A 21,961-nucleotide genomic window follows, 5' to 3' on the forward strand; every position below is an offset into this window, starting at 1 on the left:
TTTTTCTCAACTAGTACCATAATTTTAAAGTATTTTATACGACTACTACAGAACCATATAACTCCATCAAAAATGTTTAGAGTCACATCTCGAGCAGCACTACCTTGTTTAAGGATTTTATCACAATTAAATGTTTTGTCACCAGTTAGATCATTCAAGTTACCCAGTATATTTAGTGCTGTGAAGAGAGCAAATGAAATAGATGAAAGGTTCACAAAGTTAGCTGAACGTCCTGTGGACTATAAAGTTATGGAAATTATAAAACAAATCGATACAGAACCAGAATTATTGTTTCAATTGGGATTTTTCTTTTATGAGTGTAAACGAATTGGAATCACTCAAGATCTTGTAAATAATAGGAAACGTGGGGTTTTGTATTGGCCGATATTCTTGGGTAATTTAATACCGTTGAATCGAGCATTTTGGGAAACAATGCATCTAATGAATAAGGCCCAACATTCTCATAGACTTAATCCATTTAAAATAAACGAGATTGGTTTGTTGGATCCTAAAAATTTTCCACCTGATTTTTACAAGCAATTGTTGACTGGGAAATATAATGGAATAGATTTTCGTGATACTAAGGCTTTTTCAATGTCAAGACCTCAATGGGAGGAATCAAAAGATACTGTGTAATATAATTACTAAGAATCGGTGTTTTATTGTAAATATGTAAATAAATATATAGAAATATATATATATATGTAATCGACTTCTACAGCGTCTGATAATACCAAAAAAAGAGAAAAGGATTCTATTTTAGAATCATCTCTATGGTTTAGGAATTTTTAAAGATTTTGAGATTTCAGCACACCCTTGTAAAACAAATCCTATTGTGACCAAATGGAATTCAAACAGAGTATCTTGGAAAACTATTCCAAATGGTAAGTTGTCATGAATCCAATCTTTGTACACCAATAAAGCCATGAATCCGACCCAAAACAAATTTGTTGGAATTGGCAATCCCTCAAAATATTGTGATTTACCGTGTTTATCTTTAGGAATGTTATTGACGGAGATATTAAATCTAGCCAATCTTGTTAATCCACATAAAACCCAAAAGGCCAAAAATAACACATCAACAGTTGTTCTGAATCCAATAGCAAAGGCAATTGTTGCTGGAGATACCCCAAATGATACCAAATCAGCTAATGAATCTAACTCTTGTCCCATTAATGATGATTTATTTCTTAATCTTGCAACTCTACCATCAAAAAAATCGAAAAATAACCCCAACAATATGAAAAAATGTGCTCTTTGTACGTAATGAGTTTGTCCAGTTAAAGTGTATCTTAAACATGAAATAATAGAATAAAACCCACTAAACCCATTTAATAAAGTGATAAAGTCGGCCATGTGCAAGTTTCTAATCATACTGAAATGTCTATTATCGTCAATGAATTTCAAATATTCTTTGGAATCGGGCTTTGGCAAGTCATCTTTCGAGGATAAGGAGAATAATGAAGATGATCTTCTCAATAAAGGTGGGTTGGCACTCATGTGCAATTCGGAATCAATTGCATCTCCTTCTGAATCTGATACAATTGCTGACTCTTGGTGCTTGGAGAACCCGGTAGCTGATGAGTCTGACATGAATAGGTGTGTATGTGTGGAGTAAGAAAAGTGGAAGAAGAGCTGAATGTGAGGAGGAAGTTTAAGAAAGAAAAAAAATGTGTAAATAAATAAAACGAGATGAAAAAAAGAAAACCGTTATATATAACAAAATGCTTGTTTGAACAATACTGAGAGAATGATCTTATAATAGTAACAATAATAATATAGCAATTGAGTAGTAGTACTTATTGGAAAATTGCTATAATTTTCTCCCTTAAGGCAAAATTACAATAGGTATTGAAAACCTTTAAACGAAGAATTAGTTTGATTGCTTTGAAATGAAATGACAAGGAACGAAAATGACATTTGTGAAATTTGTGCTTTAATTTTTTTTTTTGTTGGTCAAAGTTCAGTGGGGGCCCCAAATTTCTCTCTCTCTCCCCTTTAAGTTTGTTACTACAAGTAGACAAAAAAAAAGGCTAAGGCGGTGATAATATTAAGCAACAATTTGGACTTACTCAGATCTTAAATGACCTGAAAGGAGGGGATCAGAGTAGGAATTTAAAAATAACAAATAAAACAAACTGAATACGTAATAAAAAATTAGTTTGGAACATGGACATGCATAAGATGGATGACAGATATTATTTTTTGTAGGGTCTCCCCCTACAACATGATCGTTCCACGAGAATTTGAGTTGGAATTGAGGCTGCGCCCAGTGATGGACATTCGTAATGGCATGGCCGCCAAAAAAAATACAAAAAAAAAGACTGTGTACTGCACATATTAGCCTATACAACCACTATTTCTCAAGCCCCTGAAATTAAATTGAATTAGGCTGAATTGGATTAGATTACTGATGGTTGAAACGCGTATCATTTTACTTTGATACACAATTGTTGCTGTTTCTTGCAACTATTTGTGTATTCTATCTGAATAAGGCGGCCGTATATTGTAATTTGCTTCTGTTATTATTAGTTTTTAAATCGATTAGAGCTAATTACAAAGGAAGTAATCTAAATTTGATCAAATAACCAAATTTAATTCAACCAACTGCTCTACAGGAATATTCGTATTTCATTTATGTTGTCACCGGTGATAATGAAAAAGGTAGTAAAATTTAAAGTTACCTCTTTCTGTGGGAGAGGGTGTAGATGTTCGTGCAAGATTCCAATACAATGCACAATTTGTTGTCAGAAACGATTTTTTGTTATTTTTTGAGTTTGTTTAGTATTCTTGTAACTAAATTTTTTTTTTTTTTGTATTTTTGTTTTTTCGTTTTTTTACAAACAAACGATACCAACACAAACATCCCCCATCTAAGGATCACTAATTCAACCAACTTTGTTTTGAAGGAGTGATATATTCTTTGTATTCCAATATGGTAGTTGGTGAATCAAGGGCAGAATTGCTCAACTGGTTAAACAGTACTTTGGGTTTAAATTACACGAAGATTGAACAATGCGGATCTGGTGCAGCATTTTGTCAATTGATGGATACTATCGTGGGTGATGTCCCCTTGAGCAAAGTCAAATTCAATGCCAAAACTGAATATGAGTTTCGTCATAATTATAAAATTCTACAACATGTATTTGTCAAAAATAGTATCACCAAGACGATTGATGTTGAAAAATTGATACGTTGCAAGCTTCAGGATAATCTAGAGTTGTTACAATGGATCAAGCGATATGCGTCCAGTAATAATGTCCCCATGAAAACAACTGTTGCCAGACAGCCTCCCAAACAAACAACAAAACCCACCACTAGTTCTCCTGGTTCATCTCCCATCAATGCTGGTCCTAGCGCCGCTCCTCTTATTTCAAAACCTAGAGAAAGAAAATCAAACACACCTATTGGATCAAGAAAAACTTCGTCCAATGGTCCAATAAATCTAACACCAACAGCAGTGCGTTCAACCAATATTGCTGCCTCTAAAAATAATAACCGTTCCGGTAATGGTACAATCGTAAATAATGGGCATGTTGGGGCAGTCTCTGCAAGTGAACCAGAGGCAGTTGATGCTGCTGCTGTTGGTGCTGCTGCTGCTGCTGCTGCACCTATAGATAGTGGTGCCACATCCTCAATCCCAGAAGATTTTGCTATTTATTCTCAACATGTCGAGTCAGAAAGAGATTTTTATTTCAACAAATTAAGAGCAATTGAAATATTAGTCCAACATGCTAAAGAAATGGAAGGATTAAGTGGGGATGTATTGCAATTTGCTAATGAAATTGAAAAGATTATGTATGAAGAGTATGTAGAAGATGATGAATTTTAATAAATGTTGTGATCATCGTAATTGTATACAAATGTTGGCATTTTGTGTTCATATTGTGACTATTATGTTTTGGGTAAAGGTGATTCCCATCAAGGTAGACCCACGTAAATTTAACAATTTTAATAATAATAATTGTTCGTTTATTAAATTATGTATTCATATGTGTGTTATGTTGGTTTTTGAGGGAAATAAGTACATTGTATGCCTTCTAAGACATCTTATAGCTCTTTATTCTTGAACATATTCAAGTTTGGTGTCTTTGGATAATTATATTATCAGCATACAGCCAGCGTATGGATCAAATTGGGGTTTAGATATTAGCTTTGCTGTGATAGTTATAATTTGGTAGTATTACATGAAGCACACGAGCAAGAAGACCCACATTTACATGAGCTTCCACAACATTGATTTGGTTTGGTTGATGTAGAAGTTGAAGTTGAAGTTTGACTTGAAGTATTATTGGCACCACACATTTTTGCAATAAAGTGTAAATATAACTAAGGATTAATAACAATAAAAGTAGTAGTAGTAGTTTATAATGAATCAAGAGATAGACAGAAAGAAGTGGTTATTTATATATTGTCCCATTAAGTGAAAAATTATGAAGAGAATTGTATGTGGGGCAAATTATTCTGATAACGGGATGGAACTGCCTGTTTAGGAAAGTGATGCGCTTAAAAGAAATGCTTTTTTTTACTGTAGGAAACCCGCTTTCTCAATTAAAAATTGGCTGATTTTCATATTATGGACTTTCTTTATAAATTAATCATTTGCAACCTTTTCTTTGCTGTCGTGTGTAAGAAGGGGTTAATATTCTATGCGTTTGTATGAAGATCAAGAGATGTGTATTTTTAAAGACAATGAGAAAATGTTTTTAGGTGATTTTTGACAAAACTTTCCCCTGAAAAAAAAACTTGTAGTAAAATTACTATAGAAACAAAAACCTACAAGAAAAAGCTATGAAATACGAATAAATTATGAAATTGAAGCTTCTAAAGGAGGATCACCATTTTGATAATCCAACACACTACAAATAATCAGATGCATTGATTATTTACACCAAACCATCTATTCTGACTATTCAATGTTCTCTAATTGAGTTAATGACAAGACGACTCTTCTAAGTAACCAATAAAAAGACCGCAACTCATATTTGATCACGTGGAAGTTAAGAAATACAATTCAAAGTAAACAAAGAAAACAAGGCTTAAAAGTATAAGGTTTCTTTGCTGGCTGAAGCTAAAATTTTTGAGCTGTGCCTCTCTACTCAGCATTGGTGGAAAAAAAAAACAATTCGCGTGATGCTACAGATAACTACCATAGGTTCATTTATGACGATGAGAATATTCTCGAAAAAAAATAAACTTTGGTATTTCGTATTCTTCAAATAATGGAACAAAAAAAAATCATGTTGGACCGATTTTGTGCTTTCGATTGTGGACGAGGGCCACAATACAATTGTGCCACCTACGGCCACCAAGGAGTCATGACATAAACTGTGCCTTCTTTCTTGTAAGAATTTCTGTTTTAGTACCCTGAAATCTATTTTAAGGGACGTCTACAAGCAGATATAATAAAAAGAGCAACTGGCTGTGTAAATAAATTTATGAATGACACCTTTTAGTATGAAGTTGATATAGGCTCAGCTCATACGCCACCCATAAAAACAAAAAGCACCGGATATGAAAGAAAAAAAAAATCACGCTGAATGATTTCCAAAAATGACAATAAACAAAGCAAAGCAAAGCAAAGCAAAGCAAAAAAAAGAAGAATTGGGAACAAAGCCTTTTTTAAATTTACCACGGGTTTTGCGGTTTTCATTATAATTCCATGGAAGCTTTATTTCTTTATTTCTTTTGTGGAAGTATATAAATACCGCTACTTTTTCTCACTGGAAATCTTGATCACTTTGTTTATTCAGTACTTTTTCTTAACCTCAGATAATTACACATAATAACTACAATTCTTTTTACAATAATGCCAGTTCAACAAAGAGACCTTTTTTCAGATATTAACAACATCATTAGTGCCGGTGTTGGTGTCGCCAATACAGTTGCTTCAGTTGGTGAAAACGTTTTTGTCACTTTGACTTCGGATGCTGCTGGCAATTGGCATAAGGCCACCTCCGGTGTGGTCGTGGAGTTCAATACTCTTACTTCCAAAGGTGCACAGGAATTCCATGTGGTGACAAGTTTAGCTGACGGAAAATTCTCAACAGTCACCAAAGGTGTGGTGTCAAATTGGGGCGAATTTACTAGTGAGATTGAATCCAAAAAAGATTCCTTAACAGCTGCTGCTGCCGCTGCCAGTGAAAGTGCCGCTTCCACAACAGGAACAGAAACCGCCAGTACCGATTCAGCTTCTGGTTCAGCTTCTGGTTCCGGTTCAGCTTCAGCTGCATCTAATGGTTCTTCCTCAACTACTGCAGCTTCCTCCTCAACCCGTTCAGGAAGTGATTCTTCTTCTTCTACTGCTACTTCAAGTAGAAGCTCCTCATCATCTAGTTCAACCGCAAGTGGTAATGCTGCACCAGCAGTTTACCAACCAGGTAGCTGGAAGAAATCTGCAGTTGTTGGCGGTTTGATTGGTTTGTCGTTTATTTTGAGCTTAGCTTGAGCGGGCTCGAGGTGTCAAAAGCTACACATAGGACTCAATAGTAAGAGTAATAATATGCTTATAGTCTTATTGTTGCTGTATAGATTAGTAATGCAAGGAATGTGACGTATTTTTTTTTCTGTTCGTTTGACACTATAGCATCGTTCTTTTTGTGTATTATTGCTGTTTAAGAAGCATTTCATTTGGTATTCAGGTCTACTAACCTATCTCTGAGTTGCTATTGAAGAGACTCTACCTACTTTTTCAATTACATTACAAAACTGGGCGATTAGTATCTGTGTATTTTTCTTTTCCCATTTGCTTTTCCTCTTTCTTTTTCCCAAGTATTCTCTTTCCTGTCAAAGTGAGCTTTTGATGGCTTCAAAACGCCCCTCCTTTCGCTATTGACGTACAGAGTATCCTGAATGAACACGAATCCAAAGAAAAACTATTCAAACAAATCATCAAATAGAGTTAAAACCCAGTGGTGTCATTTTGCTAGTGGACCAAAAAGAAAGAAAATAGAAAGGTACAAGCCCCATCTCCAAACGTTCACCATCACCAAAAAAAAAGAGAACAACACAAAAAATCAACGATGTCTAGAAAAGTTTCAATAAGTTCACTTACCTTATCTGAACCAATGACAAAACCAGCAAGAGTACAAGTAAACCCTGAAGATATTGACGATCTTGATAAGACCCAACAAGTGAATAATCATCAATATAACATATGGTATTCCAAATCGTTGTCGGATGCAAACAATAAATCCACCACTAAACTGAAATACCGTGTTCGAATATCCACCGACCAAGGTTTTACAAAAGCAAACAAGAATACTCATATATGTTTATTTTTCAGTCGAGGATGTTGTTATTTAGGTTCAAAATGTCAATATTTCCATCGTTTACCAAAAGAATCTGACAATTTTAAACCAACACAAGATTGTTTTGGTCGAGATAAAACTGCCAACTATCGAGATGACATGGATGGTGTGGGATCATTGAATAAAGTAAATTGTACACTATACGTAGGTGGCATACATATCAAACCGAATACTGAGCAATTATTGGTTAAAAATTTTCAAGAATTTGGTACTGTTGAGAAAGTCAGAGTGTTGCAGGGTAAAGGTTGTGCATTTGTTACTATGAAAACTGAAAACCAAGCACAATTTGCTAAAGAAGCAATGCAAAGTCAATCCTTAGTGGAAGGTAGCAACGAAGTGTTGTATGTGAGATGGGCTAATGAAGATAAAAACCCTGCAGCTCAGAAGCAAGAGAAGAAAAGACAACAAGAATTGGCCTATGATACAGTTAAACAATTACTAGAACAGGAATCAAACAAAAAACCAAGATTGGAAAATGGAGCTGTGAATAGAATTGAAACCATAAACATTGATGATGAACTGGAAGATGAAGGTGCTGTTGAAGATGATGAAGCAGACGATGATATTGAGGAAACGAGGGTCAATTCTCTTTCAGCGGGGGTAAAGAAAAATGTATCAACTCATCAAGCTAATGGGACACCTGAATCAAGCTCTACTTCAGATGAAAATGATCACAATACAATACTCCGAAACTCCCTCTTGAAAGATATTTCTAGATTGAAAAAGAAAATGGTATATAAAAGAGAAGAGCCTTATTTGACCAACCTACTAGTCGACTACTCTAGTGATGAAGATGATGATTGAACAGGGCTGTTGTTGGAAAAGATTGATTCAAGTTGCTAACCAGAATCACGTGACAGAATAGCAAAACTGAGTAAGCCCCCTCCCCTCCACACTCCCAACTTCTACTTTTATAGGGAATTTAAAGTGAAATAAGAATCATTTGTAACACACATTATTTAGGTTTATTTTCAATAAAAAATAGAACTAGAAGTCTCATCAATTTGACTTGTCATCTGTAATGGAAAACAACAATACTATACCGGCATTATTTCAACCCATAAAGATCAGTGACTCGATCACATTACCTAATAGAATTGGTGTTTCACCAATGTGCATGTATTCATCGTCACCAACTGACAATCAAGCCACTCTGTTTCATTTTGTTCATTATGGATCATTTGCTGTACGTGGACCAGCATTAATCATTTTAGAGAGTATCTTTGTGTCCGAAAATTCCGGATTATCCATTCATGATTTAGGTCTTTGGAATGATGATCAAGCTCACAGTTTACGGAAAATTGTTGATTTTATTCATGATCAAGACGGAATTTGCTGTATACAATTGAATCACGCTGGGCGAAAGATTGTTGAAGGGGTACCATTCCAACAAATACAACATGGTTGGCAAGAACATTGTGTGGGGCCATCTACTGAGCCATTTAGTGATTCACACAATACACCACGAGAATTGACTGTTAATGAAATAAATTCAATTGTGGAAGACTTTGCCAATGCAGCTTGGCGGGCTGTGGAAATCTCAAAATTCGATGCCATTGAAATACATTGTGCTAATGGATGTTTAATACACCAATTTTTAAGTAAATTGACAAACAAGAGAGCTGACCAATACGGGGGCTCATTTGAAAACAGAGTTAGATTTCTTTTACAAATAATTGAGAATATAAAACGAAAGATAGAAACACCGATTTTCTTAAAGTTTCCAATGTCAGATAATTGTAGTGATCCGGAAGCGTGGTCTACGGAAGATGCATTGAAGTTGGCCGATCTTGTTATTGATTTAGGAGTAAAGGTGATCGACGTTACATCAGGTGGAAATGTTGCGCATTGCAAATCTAGATATCTATTAAATGACGACAAACAACTACCTTCTCAAGTGCCCTTGGCTCGTAAATTGAAAAGCCACATTAGAAACCGATGTTTGATCGCATGCAGTGGAGGATTAGATCGAGACATATTTAAACTCGATGAGTTTATTGCTAATGGTGACTTTGATATAGCATTGATAGGTAAAGGATTTCTCAAAAACACTGGATTGATCAGCCGTATTGCTGACCAATTGCAAGCACAATTCAGAACAGCACCTCAATATAAGTTGGCCTTATCATAATACCTCATTCTTGGACAGTTTGTGACTGATGCTTATACAACCAATCAGGCAATCTCTTGCCACCTTTTTTCAAGAACTTCTTTAGGGGTGTGAAAATTTCCGTATCTTGGTCGGAAATAAATGTAAAGCTTTCACCCAAATTCCCAGCCCTACCAGTTCTACCTATTCTGTGTATATATTCATCAAATTTCTTCACCATTTGATAATTAATCACTAATGTGACATTCGGAATATCTATTCCTCTTGCGGCAACATCAGTCGCTATTAAGACTTCGCTTTCGTGATTTCGAAAATTTGTGATTGCCTGTTCTCTCATATCTTGTGATTTAGAACCATGAATGACAACATTGTTAATGTCATTACTAGATAATTCCTGTGATAACGAGTCACATACGTGCTTGAAATTTGCAAAAATAATAATCAAGGGGTTTTCGGTGACTCTCCAGTGGCTTCGAATGATTTTTATTAGTTTATTGAATTTGGTTGCCTCGGTGGTTGCACTGGACAAGAACTCAAACAGTTGACTAATATTGTCCAAGGCTTCTCCTGCACCACCAATATAAAGATAGCCTGGGTCAATCAAATATTTTTTAGTGAGTTTTTCAACTGTTGGTGAAATAGTTGCTGTAAACATCATTGTTGATCTTTTTTCCAAATGAAATATTCTTCCATCTATTGTCAGTGATAATTGCTTTTCAGTTGGTAATTTGTCTAAAACTTTGTTCAAATCTTTTTCAAATCCCATATCAATCATTCTATCTGCTTCATCCATGACCAAGCAATAACACTTGCTAAGATCAACAATCTTCCTTTCAATAGAATCCACTAATCTACCTGGGGTAGCCACTATCAAATGGACTCCAGTTTGGTCAATTTTATTTATAGTATCTTGATAGTGATGTCCTCCAATAATCGGTAGAACTTGATATCCGAGTTTCTTACAAAATTTCTCTGCTTCCTTCGTTATCTGTAACGCCAATTCTCTTGTTGGTGCTAAAATCAACCCCACCGGTTCATTTGATATTTTTTCGTATTTGAGATAATTTTCATCAATAGATAGGATATAATTCAATACGGGAATTAAAAATGCTAAGGTTTTCCCACTCCCAGTTTCAGCCACTCCAACGACGTCTCGTTTCTTTAATGCTAAGGGGATACTTGCTCGTTGAACTGAAGTTGGTTCTTCATAACCTAATTGAGAAATAATTGAAACCAATTTGTCATTAATCGATCCTTCATTCCAATACCTCAAAGGATTAGGTATGTTTTTACCTTTGGTAGTGATATTATAATCCTCTTTAAATATTCTCCAATCTCTATCTGTCATTTCCTCTAGGTTTTTATTGGTCCAGTGGGTCAGCTCCTGACCGCTAAATAATGGGTCATCAATTTCTTCATCCATTTCTATCAAGGGAACAAACCCAGATGCAGTATCTTCCTCTTCTACATCCCAATCAAATTGAAATTTTTTCCCAGTTGGTTTCTTTGTTTGGATTGATGGCTTTGAGTTGTTGGTATTATTTGTTGTTGCTGTTGTGGTGGTGGAGGCAGTAGTACTAGTGTTGGTGGTGGTTGTGGGAGCACTTTGTTGTTTGTGGGTCGATAGTCGAGAAGCAATTTGTGATTTCTTTGCTTTCAATGCTTCCAATTTGGCACGTTTTGCCTTGGGAATATACACAGGGGTGACCGACTCATCTTCGTCTAATGATTCTTCTGCTGATTTAAAACGTTTAAATATGTTTGAGCTCATCACAATAGTATTTTGGTTTTATACAAAGAGAAAAGAACAAAAAGATTCCTCGGAAAAAAAATGTACAGCATCAAAAACAGAACAAAATGGTTCAAACAAACAAGTCAACCCCTCCAACACAACAATAATGTAGTAGATCTTCAAATACCATTAATCGCAATAATCTCGTAAATTATCATTAATATATAAAGTGTATAAAATCTCACATAAACATTCTTAACATAATAAGCTTACCATCCATTAATTATAGTATATATAAAAACTAAAACAACAATAATTTGGAGGTATTAAATTCTATCCGATTTTGGTGTTTAATTATGGTGAGAAATACATATAAACAAAGCAAACTCTATAATTATCCAAACTACTCTATAGTCCGTGAACTAAACAACAATAAAAAAAAACATATTCTATAAGTAAGTTGCCACAAGGTTCCAGTTTTCAATCCTCGACTTTTATATTTTCTATAACACTTCTTTTCTCTTTTTTATATTTTTTTATTTTTAACTATCTGATGTTTATTGAAAATCTCCAAATGGGTTAAAGTTTGGTAAAATTCTGCTACGATCTGATAAATCAACTGTTTTCACGGGTTGATAATTACCTTCAATTTTCCCTGTATTGAAACCGTAGAAATGACCCTTAATTTCATTAGTCATATGCTTTATCAAATTTTGAACATTTTTCAGATGGAAATAGCTTGGGGTGGCTAAATTGTCAAATTCGTTGATAGAAAAATTCAAAATTTGATCATTCGTCAACTCATACTCTCTAGGAACTAAATTATTATTCACTTGTACAACCTTCGGTTCAGAATCCTCCTTATCCATTGTGATGTACAATTCTGGTTTGTTATAGGGCAAGACAGCACATAACCAAATTCTTGTTTTATAAATTTTAAACAATTCTTTGATCAAACCTCGGAAGTCAATACGTTTGAATCCGGCAAAATAGTAAAATATCAACTTTTTAAAATCACATTGGTACTCGACATTTATAAGTGATAAATCAGAATCAAGATTAAGCTCTTTGATTTTGTTGTAGCAAGTGATAAATGCCTTCTTTTCCTCAAGAAACTTCCCGCTAATTTTATGAACTTCTTTAGGTGTCGCAAAACGAAGTACTTGTTTTGTAGGTAAAGTTATAATGAATTCATTGTCCTCGTTCAGGTGTGAGTTAATTATTGTTGATGCATCCATAGTGGTTGGATGAGTTCCACCGTTAGTTTTGGTAACGTGTCCCTCAATAATTGTCAAACTCTTCAAATGCTCCAATTTCTTTAAAAAGTTGAATAAGATTGCAAAATTCAAATTCACTAACGGTTCAACAATCATAACCAAATCCTTTCCACGATCACCATCGACAATAACCAAATCATTCTTTTGTAAAAATATATTAGAATTATGAGGGTAAGACAATAAATCAAACTTTCCGTTTTTGTTGATAACAAGACAAAGGATTTTATGGTTAAATGTGAGGTTATTCAAATTCTTAATAAATGTAATCAACTTTATTATAACTGGATTAGTTAACAAGTTATTCAATTTAGATAAAATGTCAGCAGTGATGCTCTGATCTTGGAAATACTTGATGGTTTTCATATACAAACTTTTCAATTCAGGAGAAGCCACAATGTATTGATCTCGTAACATTAATCCGTTTTCCAATTTGATAGGATTTCCCTGACCCATGGATTGATTTTGCGCACTATTCATACTTTGTTTGTTCTGATAGGCAATAAAAGGTGCACTATTGCCCGCATTTGTCAAATGTGGTTGCAGTTGTTGTAGGTTTTGATTTGGTACGTGTGATTGCGATTGCGATTGCGATTGCGATTGTGATTGCTGTTGCTGTTGTTGTTGTTGTTGTCTAGTATCACCAAAGGGGCTGAATGAAAAATCCACTAACTGACTGGGCCTCCTGGATTGGAAATCGTTAAATTTAGCATTTAAATTCAAGTTGGAAAACGAGTCATTTATATCAAAGTTCCCGTCCCCATTGTGTTGGTAGTGATTATTAGCATAATTATTGAACATAGCTATCGAAGACAAGTCTTTTCTATTGTTGAAAAAGTTCGATGATTGAGCTCCTAGTTGAGGAGATTGTGGATTCAAGCTTGGTTGATGATAAAAATTATTTCTAGTAAAGGATTCAGCGGCGTAACTTGGTCTACGAGACGAGATATTCGACACACCGCCTTGTAACTCAGCTGGCAAATTGAACGAGTCTTTGTTTAGGGAGGCGTTAGTATAAAAACTGGACACATCCAACGGCAGAGCATCATCTAATGCTGATAATTTTTTTAATAAAAGGTTGTTGAATTGTTGTTGTTGTTGTTGTTGTTGCTGAGGTGGATAGTCCTTGTTGGTTGCAACATTCAGGATATAATTATTGCCTGACGGGTACAAATCTTGCTGTTTGCTCTCGCGCGTATCTTGTGATCGAGGGTCATTACCCTTCGACATTGCTGGCGAGCCTCCGTTCTGATTGCTGGAATTCAAGAAATCTGGATAATTCATTGCAGACATAATGCCAGTAATTTGTTCTGTATTGGGTGATAAATTTTCCTCTTTCTTTTTTTTTTCCTTTCTCCTCTCTTTAATTCTTTATTCGGGGATTCAAGAAATCTTAATATTAGGAATAATTGTCAAAAAGTTCCAGTAACTCAAATTAAATTCAATATAGGTATTATGCAATCAGTAAATTCAATGTATTCTCTGTCTAAGATCTATAAGCAATAGTCGTAAATTATAGTTTTAGCAGGGGAAAGAGAAAAGAAAAAAAAAAAGGAAAAGAAAGAAAGAAAGAAAGAAAGGAAAGGTTTATGTAATTGCCTGCGAGAGAGGCGAGTGAGTTAATGTTTTCAATTCTCCATTTTATTTTTCTTAGTCTTAATTATTATTTTTGCTTGTCTAACATTAAAGAATGTCGCCAATTCCTTTACAAAATGTCGTGTATTCAACTATACAGTTATTATTATTATCCCTTTTTCTTGTTCTTTTGGGCGAATCACATTCTAACTTGCAATTACAACACCCTTTAATATGTTAATCTTGGGTGTTTCATAAACACTCATTAATGCAGAATAATACAAGAATATGTAACCCAATGCAAAAAATGAAAAAAATAAAAAAACAGATCAGTTATAATTTGGGATTGAGTTTTCCCAAGATCGTCACTAGTATTTTTTTTTTTTCGTTCCTCGCAAATGACGCCTGATGTCTATTTTAATACTAAACCCACCCACCAACAGAAACAATATAGAGGGGTACAAGTATTTTCTTTCTTGTAAAACTCAATAATTCAAAGAATAAAGTAATTATATTTTGTTTTGCTTATGTTGGTACTAAACAAGTATTAGCATTCTACAATAATTGCTCAGGGGATTGCTATCACGTGAATGACGTTTCCCTTTGGAATGGAAAAGAATATTTACGTGTCCAGAACAAACACCAAGATTAGTATGTATGTATGTATGTATGTATGTAGCCGCACACGCAATAGAATCATTTTAGAAGCAAGATTTGTATTATTGAACAAAATGAACGTTCATTTTCACGAGTTATGATCAAACAATATAGATAAATATCAGCTGAATGTTGCTACAAAGATGATAAATCTTGCAGAGCAAGTTGTCTAACAGTCACACCTTTTTTTTAAGGGGCGTGTACGGTGGGGTAAAAACTTTTGCATAAAGCCGTGACACTCGCAAATTCGCAACAATATACGGCCATGTGAGTAGGATAGAACATCTGTTGAGCTCACAATCAAAATTTAACTAATTGTCAGGCATTCTAAATAGAAGACTAGCTCAACGTTTAAGACAACACGTTATTGGGCTTAACACCTTGAGTTTGTAGGCTTGTATTTGCGGCACAAGGGCAATAGCAAATTTCAACAGCTACCAAAAAGCTTTTGCTCAACTCCAAGAATTCGTCTTTAAATTATTATCTTCCACTTGTAGATTGGAAAAGGGTCATAAACTAACCTAGCATTAACAGGTCAACTGTAGGTAAGAGTATCAACTGGCAAGGGTCCTATAACAACAGTTACGTCTTGCAATTCCAGTGCTCTTGTGAATACAACCCCAATATCAACAAAGCTCTTACATGTAGTGTCCACAAATCAACACCTCCCAAAAAACCTGAATATGTTTAAATATATTTTCTATGTAAAACAATACTAACTATTTGGAATACCAGCACCAAACCAATAACTTAACTTTTTAATTTTGCAATAAAAAAAACAACAACAACCTAACGTCACGATTCATCGCAGACGTTCTTATTTATCTTGGGGAAGAACTCTGGTAACCGCAACCACTGCCTCTTCTCAAACCTTGACCTGCTTTTGGTGGATAAACCCCATGACCTTCAATGAAAACTTCTTCATCTTTATCCAATGGCTCACAGGTACACCAATTATCTTTAGAACTGATATCCATTATTTCGTGGACATGTTTACCACAACCGGTCCAAGATTTATGTTCTAAATTAAAAATTCTTGATGTTAGTATCATTGAACAGTTAAAAGTGAATCAATTCAATAAATGTTAGGAGCAATCACATACGACAAATTCCGCAAATTTCAGTTTTACACATTGTTTTGAATAGTAGTAGAAAGTGATATTAAAATTGTTATAATAGCTGGAGGAAAAAGTAAAAACAAAAAGCAAAAACAAAAATCAATTCACAAAACATTTGGAGCAAAAACCTTCCCCATTTATATCAGTTTTTTTGAACTCTCCTCAGTTTGTAAAGTTTCATATTGTTTAATTCCTGATAAGCATTTTTTGACAAAGATAACCAACAAAAGAAACTAAACACAAAGACCAAAAATCAAAAAAAAAAAAATGTAACCAACACTCAATTGTTTGTTAGTTTGTTAAAGTGAGTGTAAATCTAGTATGAGATCCTTTTTTCCATTGCTGCACAATTTCCCGCAATTTGAGTGCACACGATTTTATCCGTTGACTAATGATTCTTCTGCTTCTTACACCAATGATGAGTTATTTTTTCTTCCTTTCCTTTCCCTTCCCCACGCGTCAACACTGACCCGGCCGAGAATGATTGATGGAATTTGTTTTTCGGGTCATTCATGGAACAAATTTCTATTATACTTCGCGCTAAAACTTACCTGTATGGTATGAACTGATCAAACGAGTTTTTTTTCTTTCATTAACTTGCTAATTCCACTTATTTTTTGTTAGTTTTATCACATTCATTTGTTACAAGCAATAATGACCTGATAATTGTCACTTAGAAATTCGGAATTGTATGTCCGAGCTAAACAACCTTCACTATATACTGCAAATCGAACGATATTTTTTTCAACCGATTTGCCCTCTCTTTTTCTTAGCAACTTCTCAAACACCGTTTCTTGTTCTTTGTATTCTGTATGTTCGTTACGGGAATATGAAGGATTCTGGACCCCATACTTTACAACAGATGCCTTATAGTTAATTAAGGTGCTGATTCCTCGGGTGAAACCAGTTTAAGCAAATGACTGACCTGTATCTATTGGAACCAGCAGTGGGGCAAAACAACACCCAAGAGTTATTTCTCAAGATGTTCCGTTGAAAGGAAAACAACTGACGGGTTTAGTACTTTGGTAGGATGTAGTTTCTTATCACCGAAAGCATTTGTGTAGATTATTTGAATTTAGTTATTCTTATTACAATTCTGCTCAAGTTATACTCACAATGGATTCATGTAGCTCATATGATAGAGCTAAAACTTAACATGGTCCTATATAGACAACCTTTTTGGAGAGTATAGCATAATAGCATCGGTTTAGTGATTAATTTTGTAACCATTTGAATATTCTATCTAAATAATGTTACCAAATCTCATTTGCGGCCAAACACAAGATATTGTTAGATACATTATTATTTTGTAGTCCCGTTAAATACGAAAATACAACAGATGTATAGTATCAATGTTTTTGTAATACTATATGTTTGTGAATCAATCAAATAACACGACTTTCGTGCTCAAGAGTAATCAGTTTATTCATGGTGTAAGATACCGTTCAACATTAAACAAAGACTACTATTCAACATAAACCAACAATACCTTGCGTCTACAATCTTGAATTAAGAATACAATTACCTCCATTAAGTACTCAGACTATGGATTTATTTGATGACATACACACAACTATTATAAACAACCACCAATTTGTGCACGGTGAGCTTCAATAGTATCACCATCATCCATATCTAAATCTTCTGGTGTTTGATCAGCATGAACTCTTCCACCATCAACTAAGAAACGCATAGTATCGGGAGATGTACCTTGTCTTTTGGCAAAGGCTTCCATTAATCTTCTAAATTTGGTATTACGTTTAACTTTAAAAAACACTTCTTGTGTACCATCGGAAACCTTCACATTTATATGTGTTCCTTTTTCTTCTTTTGGACCTGCTTCAGCAGCTGGTGGTGAGCCTCCTGTGTTTTCAGTGTCGGACATTTTTATGTTTATAATTGATGAATACTTGAAAGTTATTCAAGAAACTATCGATGTTGTGATATTCCGTTTTTTTTTTTCTGGTAATGAAGAACAACAGGAAAAAATAATAGAATTGTTGTTGTTGTCTGGTGGCGTATTTCTTGTTTCTTCAGTCGCGTTGGTTCAGACCACCACCACAATTGTGTATGCTGCACGACCTTGTTTTCATGTCTTTCTGATACAACAGGAACCTCAGTTGATTAGAATCGAGTATATAGTTGTAACTGTGGTTATTATTGTTTAAGATGGTTCTAAAAGCTACTCAACAGTACAAATAACTTTGTTGTGGTCATGTAAATTCGTAGTAGAATGTGTTTAAGTGGCTGAAAAGTAATGATTGTTTCATTGATGTTTCAACAGTGTTTCAAGTGATTCTTTGCTAGAAATATAAAATGACCTTATGATAACCTGGTGTAACTCAGAATATTTATTAAAAGACGCAATGGTGTTTGGTTTTATTGTTCATCAGCTACTCATATGTTTAGAAATTATTTGAATCTTCCTGAAATCTTAACTCAAGTGTACTTGAACAAATATGCTATCTTGCTAATACTAATCCTTATCAAATTGATACTATTGGAAACTTCCATCTTAGATAATCTTAACCTGGTATTATTGGACAATTCAATTTGTGACAATGGCGAAATTCAGCCTGTGTTGAACACTGTTCATTATATGATTGTCGATAGTTTGCAAACATTAGAGGCCGCGGGTATAGTATCAATAATTTTAACACTCAAAGTTATTAAACAATTAGCGTTGTTTTTCATCGAATTGTTTTTTGGGACGTATATTTGTTTACTAAATGCAGCTTTAAAGGGGTCAACAGAGGTAGCTCTTGATGCAAGCGAAGGTGTTATTCGAGCTGTTAATGCTACTGTGGTATCGGCAACAAATGACATTGAGAGCGCTCTAAAGGGTCTTTCCCTGATTATTAATGATTTGGTGACTGGATTTAATGCCATAAAGAATATGTTCACTGGATCCAAGTCAGACCCAACTCAGTATCAAAATAAAATCAATATTACTTTAGGAGATTTAAAGAGTAAAATCATGATCCCTAGTGAAGTTTTAACCAAACTTGATAATTTCAAAAATTCTAGTTTGTATGGGTTATCACAATTAGGTAATGGTACTCAAACCATAGTGTCTACCCCTTTTGAATTGGCCATTAAGAAATTAAACACCATGAAACTGAGTTATAACTTTACCACAGGTGCACCAAGTCCCATCAATTTCCGTGAAGAGTGTTTGAAAGATATGAGTAAATTAAAGGATGTACAAACCGACTTAGCAAAGTTAGTTGAAAAAATTAGCAAATGGCTTTTTATTGGTTTAGTGCTTGCTATGGTGGGCTCCATCTTGTATGTGAGTTATATCCAATGGAGACATTGGAGACGAATGGACAAATTTATCAGTGAAACGGGTATAGACAAAGAAGTACAATTTCGCAACCAATATAATATTTACAACAACTTTTTGATATATACAATAGTGAAACGCATGGGAATAGAACTTAATGAAAGAACAATTTGGATGTTGAGCTTCATGTTTAGTAAGATTTCCAGGAATGTGTTCTTTTTTGGAATAATGGGAGTTGTTTCAGTAGTGGCACAATATATTCTACTAAATTCAGTTCAATCATCTATGAATAATCATATCAAGTCGTTTGATATTACAAGCAACAGTACCTCCATGTCAGCATCTACAATTTATCTTCGTGATATGAACACTTACATTGATGATACACAAGACAAGCTAAATCAAGAGTTATTCAGTGGTATAAAAGAAATATCGGTGTCGTTAAACTCGACAATTGTAGAGTTCTTGGATAAGCTTAATGAAACACTATCTGATATATTTGGGAGTACACCACTAGCAGGACCAATAAACACGGTTGTCTACTGTACAATTGGAAGAAAACTAGAAAAGGTTGAAAAGGGTTTAACCTGGATGAATGATAACTTAAATATCAACATACCTTCTATTAGCAGAGATATTGAAGATGGTTTATCTCACATGACATTTTTACAACCGCAATCAGTTTTAGCAAGAGCAAATAAAATTATAGATTTATACCGAAAATCTATATTGTTAGAGTTATACATAAGTCTAGGACTTCTTGGTGTTTGGTTATTTCAAATTTTTGTTGGGAGTGCTACACTTACTATTCGGTATTGGAATAGTACCAGACAGGGAAACAATTCTTACGCCATTAGTAGCCCACATGAATTGTCAGAACAGGAGAAACAAGTATATGGCTATCCTTTGTCACATCCTTTGATTGACGGCAAAGACTTAACTACATCGTCAAGCTTCTATCCGACTACAGAGGAGAAACTGAAATAAATATAATAGTTTGATCATTATCTAGTATACAAATCATATATATTTATAAGAAGGTTTTTATTTACTTCTTGATTGGTGCTGGTTTTTTCCAATAGTATTGCTTATGAGTTTTTCTACAGGATCTTAATCCACCATGACCTTTGATATTAGAAACCAAAGTAGTTCTTTCTCTGTCTTCATCATTTTCAGGCATGTAGTAATATTCTTCCTGTAATGGTTGACCAGCGGCATCTTTCCCTTGACGATGAATCACTCCAATACATTTCAAATCATGTAAAATGGCTCTGATTTGAGCTAAAGATAATTTAGATGTCGACACACTAATAGTATTCAAGAATGATGCCGGCGTAGAACTCAATCTTGAGAATGCCAAATGATTAATCAATATATTTTGAATTTCTGCCAAATTTGGTAATGCCAATACTGAGTTGTCAAGTTCAGGAGTTTGTTGTCTCTTGATTTGTTTTTTCTTCTTTTTGACTTGTGGTTCTTCAGAAGTTGCCTTTCTTTTAATATTTGTTTTGTCAGCTAGTACTGCTGGTGGCTTGGGTGAAGTAGACGTGGAACGCAGTGGAATATTCTTATCTTCAAACAAGACAAAAGTTCTATTTTCAACAGAGCGTTGCTCCTTGCTTGGTGTTTCGTCTGGTTCTTCATTATTGTTTTCAGCAACTTTGATAATTGATTTTGGTTTTGGCTTTAATGGGGTTTTTGGAAGCGTCAAACTAACAGTTTTGTTCATTGGAGTAGTGTTATTAGTGTTAGTGTTATCATTCTCAATAAGCAAAGTTGGAGTCTCTTCGTCAGTCAAATCTTCATCAATATCATTTGGATTCAACAAGATTATATCTTTTGAGATTTGCAACAAGATATTTTCAAATTTAGGCATAGTAATAGTTTCACCTTTACGAACAAAAAATTCAGTATGATTACCATCTAACTTGATTGTTTTGTTCAATTTATAGTTATGCAAATGTGCATCCAAAGGTTTGCCAGTAGTATTTTCCATTATTATGAAATTATCTGGGGAATTGGTTTCATAAACAAAGCAAGGTTTAGGAATAATGACACCTACACCATTTGACCCAAGACACGTTAAAATAATTTGCTGAGAACTGGAACTTAACTTCAAATGAACTCTGGAAATACGAGGGTCTGAAGCAGTAAGAGCAAATTCACAACTGCGTGACGATCTGCCAATGGAGAAATGTGTGTGTGTGTTGACCAATGGGATACGCATAACCGATTTATCTGGATTCAAAACATTGAAATCTTTGTTGATATTTGCTGTTTGTTTAGGTTCTGGTCTGAAAACATCATTATCACCGTAAGCTTCTCTTGCTGGAGAAGATGAACGGAATAACGAGGAAGATGGATTTGGAGTTGGATAGTTATCACGAGATACTCGAGCTTCTGCCGCTTCTTCAGCAACCTTGGATTTAGCTGACGCAACTGACGTGAAAGGGTCTTTTGAAGAATTATAAGAATAATCTTCGAGCAAAGGCGACGAAGGTGGGAATTGATAATTCATATTAGACATGATATCTTTTAAAGTGTTAAAGAAAACAAAGAAAGAATCAAAGATAATTAAAATAGTATGTATATATTTTTTGATGAAAGGATTGTTTACAGTTTAGAAAACGGTCTGGACAATACTGGTAGTGCAACTCGGCCTGCGTCCTGAAATAAAATTTCGTGTTGTTTATATTTTACATTTTGCAGTCGCGTCTGAAGTTTTTAGTGCGTCCCATTTCACATCACAATAAGCAACGTATAGGATATGATTAATTGACTCTATTGAACAACCTAAGTGATTGGTAATAGAAATGTTAGAAATAACAAATCATTAATAGCAACAACAGTCTATATTCATAGATATATCGAATTCTTTGTCAATCAAGAAATATGAATA

The 21,961-nt window shown here is 34.4% G+C and overlaps 13 protein-coding genes across 13 annotated transcripts; 6 read left to right on the forward strand and 7 right to left on the reverse strand. All coding sequences in view use genetic code 12, as the record gives it.

Annotated features, from left to right (window-relative positions):
* Nucleotides 1-72: 72 nt before the first annotated feature.
* On the forward strand, nucleotides 73-636 carry FGR39 (Fgr39p; the record flags this gene model as incomplete). The annotated part of the gene is made up of 1 exon (XM_708719.2): nucleotides 73-636. The coding sequence occupies one exon, from the start codon at nucleotides 73-75 to the stop codon at nucleotides 634-636; it is 564 nt and encodes a 187-aa protein (XP_713812.2).
* Nucleotides 637-771: 135 nt separating this feature from the next.
* Nucleotides 772-1,593, reverse strand: CHO1 (CDP-diacylglycerol-serine O-phosphatidyltransferase; the record flags this gene model as incomplete). The annotated part of the gene is made up of 1 exon (XM_708717.2): nucleotides 772-1,593. One exon carries the CDS (start codon nucleotides 1,591-1,593, stop codon nucleotides 772-774), a length of 822 nt encoding a protein of 273 aa, XP_713810.2.
* Nucleotides 1,594-2,935: 1,342 nt separating this feature from the next.
* CAALFM_C111250WA (microtubule-binding protein) lies at nucleotides 2,936-3,832 on the forward strand (the record flags this gene model as incomplete). The annotated part of the gene is made up of 1 exon (XM_708716.1): nucleotides 2,936-3,832. The coding sequence occupies one exon, from the start codon at nucleotides 2,936-2,938 to the stop codon at nucleotides 3,830-3,832; it is 897 nt and encodes a 298-aa protein (XP_713809.1).
* Nucleotides 3,833-4,167: 335 nt separating this feature from the next.
* CAALFM_C111260CA (uncharacterized protein) lies at nucleotides 4,168-4,305 on the reverse strand (the record flags this gene model as incomplete). The annotated part of the gene is made up of 1 exon (XM_019475154.1): nucleotides 4,168-4,305. The coding sequence occupies one exon, from the start codon at nucleotides 4,303-4,305 to the stop codon at nucleotides 4,168-4,170; it is 138 nt and encodes a 45-aa protein (XP_019330699.1).
* A 1,504-nt stretch (nucleotides 4,306-5,809) lies between these two features.
* On the forward strand, nucleotides 5,810-6,448 carry CAALFM_C111270WA (uncharacterized protein; the record flags this gene model as incomplete). Its single annotated transcript, XM_708715.2, has 1 exon — nucleotides 5,810-6,448. The coding sequence occupies one exon, from the start codon at nucleotides 5,810-5,812 to the stop codon at nucleotides 6,446-6,448; it is 639 nt and encodes a 212-aa protein (XP_713808.2).
* Nucleotides 6,449-7,022: 574 nt separating this feature from the next.
* CAALFM_C111280WA (uncharacterized protein) lies at nucleotides 7,023-8,114 on the forward strand (the record flags this gene model as incomplete). Its single annotated transcript, XM_708714.1, has 1 exon — nucleotides 7,023-8,114. One exon carries the CDS (start codon nucleotides 7,023-7,025, stop codon nucleotides 8,112-8,114), a length of 1,092 nt encoding a protein of 363 aa, XP_713807.1.
* Nucleotides 8,115-8,331: 217 nt separating this feature from the next.
* CAALFM_C111290WA (uncharacterized protein) lies at nucleotides 8,332-9,441 on the forward strand (the record flags this gene model as incomplete). The annotated part of the gene is made up of 1 exon (XM_708713.1): nucleotides 8,332-9,441. One exon carries the CDS (start codon nucleotides 8,332-8,334, stop codon nucleotides 9,439-9,441), a length of 1,110 nt encoding a protein of 369 aa, XP_713806.1.
* A 4-nt stretch (nucleotides 9,442-9,445) lies between these two features.
* On the reverse strand, nucleotides 9,446-11,191 carry CAALFM_C111300CA (mRNA splicing protein; the record flags this gene model as incomplete). The annotated part of the gene is made up of 1 exon (XM_708712.2): nucleotides 9,446-11,191. One exon carries the CDS (start codon nucleotides 11,189-11,191, stop codon nucleotides 9,446-9,448), a length of 1,746 nt encoding a protein of 581 aa, XP_713805.2.
* Nucleotides 11,192-11,709: 518 nt separating this feature from the next.
* PSP1 (Psp1p) lies at nucleotides 11,710-13,719 on the reverse strand (the record flags this gene model as incomplete). Its single annotated transcript, XM_708711.2, has 1 exon — nucleotides 11,710-13,719. The coding sequence occupies one exon, from the start codon at nucleotides 13,717-13,719 to the stop codon at nucleotides 11,710-11,712; it is 2,010 nt and encodes a 669-aa protein (XP_713804.2).
* A 1,760-nt stretch (nucleotides 13,720-15,479) lies between these two features.
* Nucleotides 15,480-15,792, reverse strand: CAALFM_C111320CA (uncharacterized protein; the record flags this gene model as incomplete). Its single annotated transcript, XM_019475155.1, has 2 exons — nucleotides 15,480-15,679; nucleotides 15,762-15,792. The coding sequence occupies 2 exons, from the start codon at nucleotides 15,790-15,792 to the stop codon at nucleotides 15,480-15,482; spliced, it is 231 nt and encodes a 76-aa protein (XP_019330700.1).
* Nucleotides 15,793-17,352: 1,560 nt separating this feature from the next.
* Nucleotides 17,353-17,661, reverse strand: SMT3 (SUMO family protein; the record flags this gene model as incomplete). Its single annotated transcript, XM_708710.1, has 1 exon — nucleotides 17,353-17,661. One exon carries the CDS (start codon nucleotides 17,659-17,661, stop codon nucleotides 17,353-17,355), a length of 309 nt encoding a protein of 102 aa, XP_713803.1.
* A 516-nt stretch (nucleotides 17,662-18,177) lies between these two features.
* Nucleotides 18,178-20,049, forward strand: PRM1 (pheromone-regulated protein; the record flags this gene model as incomplete). The annotated part of the gene is made up of 1 exon (XM_708709.2): nucleotides 18,178-20,049. One exon carries the CDS (start codon nucleotides 18,178-18,180, stop codon nucleotides 20,047-20,049), a length of 1,872 nt encoding a protein of 623 aa, XP_713802.2.
* Nucleotides 20,050-20,110: 61 nt separating this feature from the next.
* TOS4 (Tos4p) lies at nucleotides 20,111-21,589 on the reverse strand (the record flags this gene model as incomplete). Its single annotated transcript, XM_708708.2, has 1 exon — nucleotides 20,111-21,589. The coding sequence occupies one exon, from the start codon at nucleotides 21,587-21,589 to the stop codon at nucleotides 20,111-20,113; it is 1,479 nt and encodes a 492-aa protein (XP_713801.2).
* Nucleotides 21,590-21,961: the final 372 nt, after the last annotated feature.

Source organism: Candida albicans, chromosome 1 (genome assembly GCF_000182965.3).
Source record: "Candida albicans SC5314 chromosome 1, complete sequence".
In the NCBI taxonomy this organism is placed as follows: Eukaryota; Fungi; Ascomycota; class Pichiomycetes; order Serinales; family Debaryomycetaceae; genus Candida; species Candida albicans.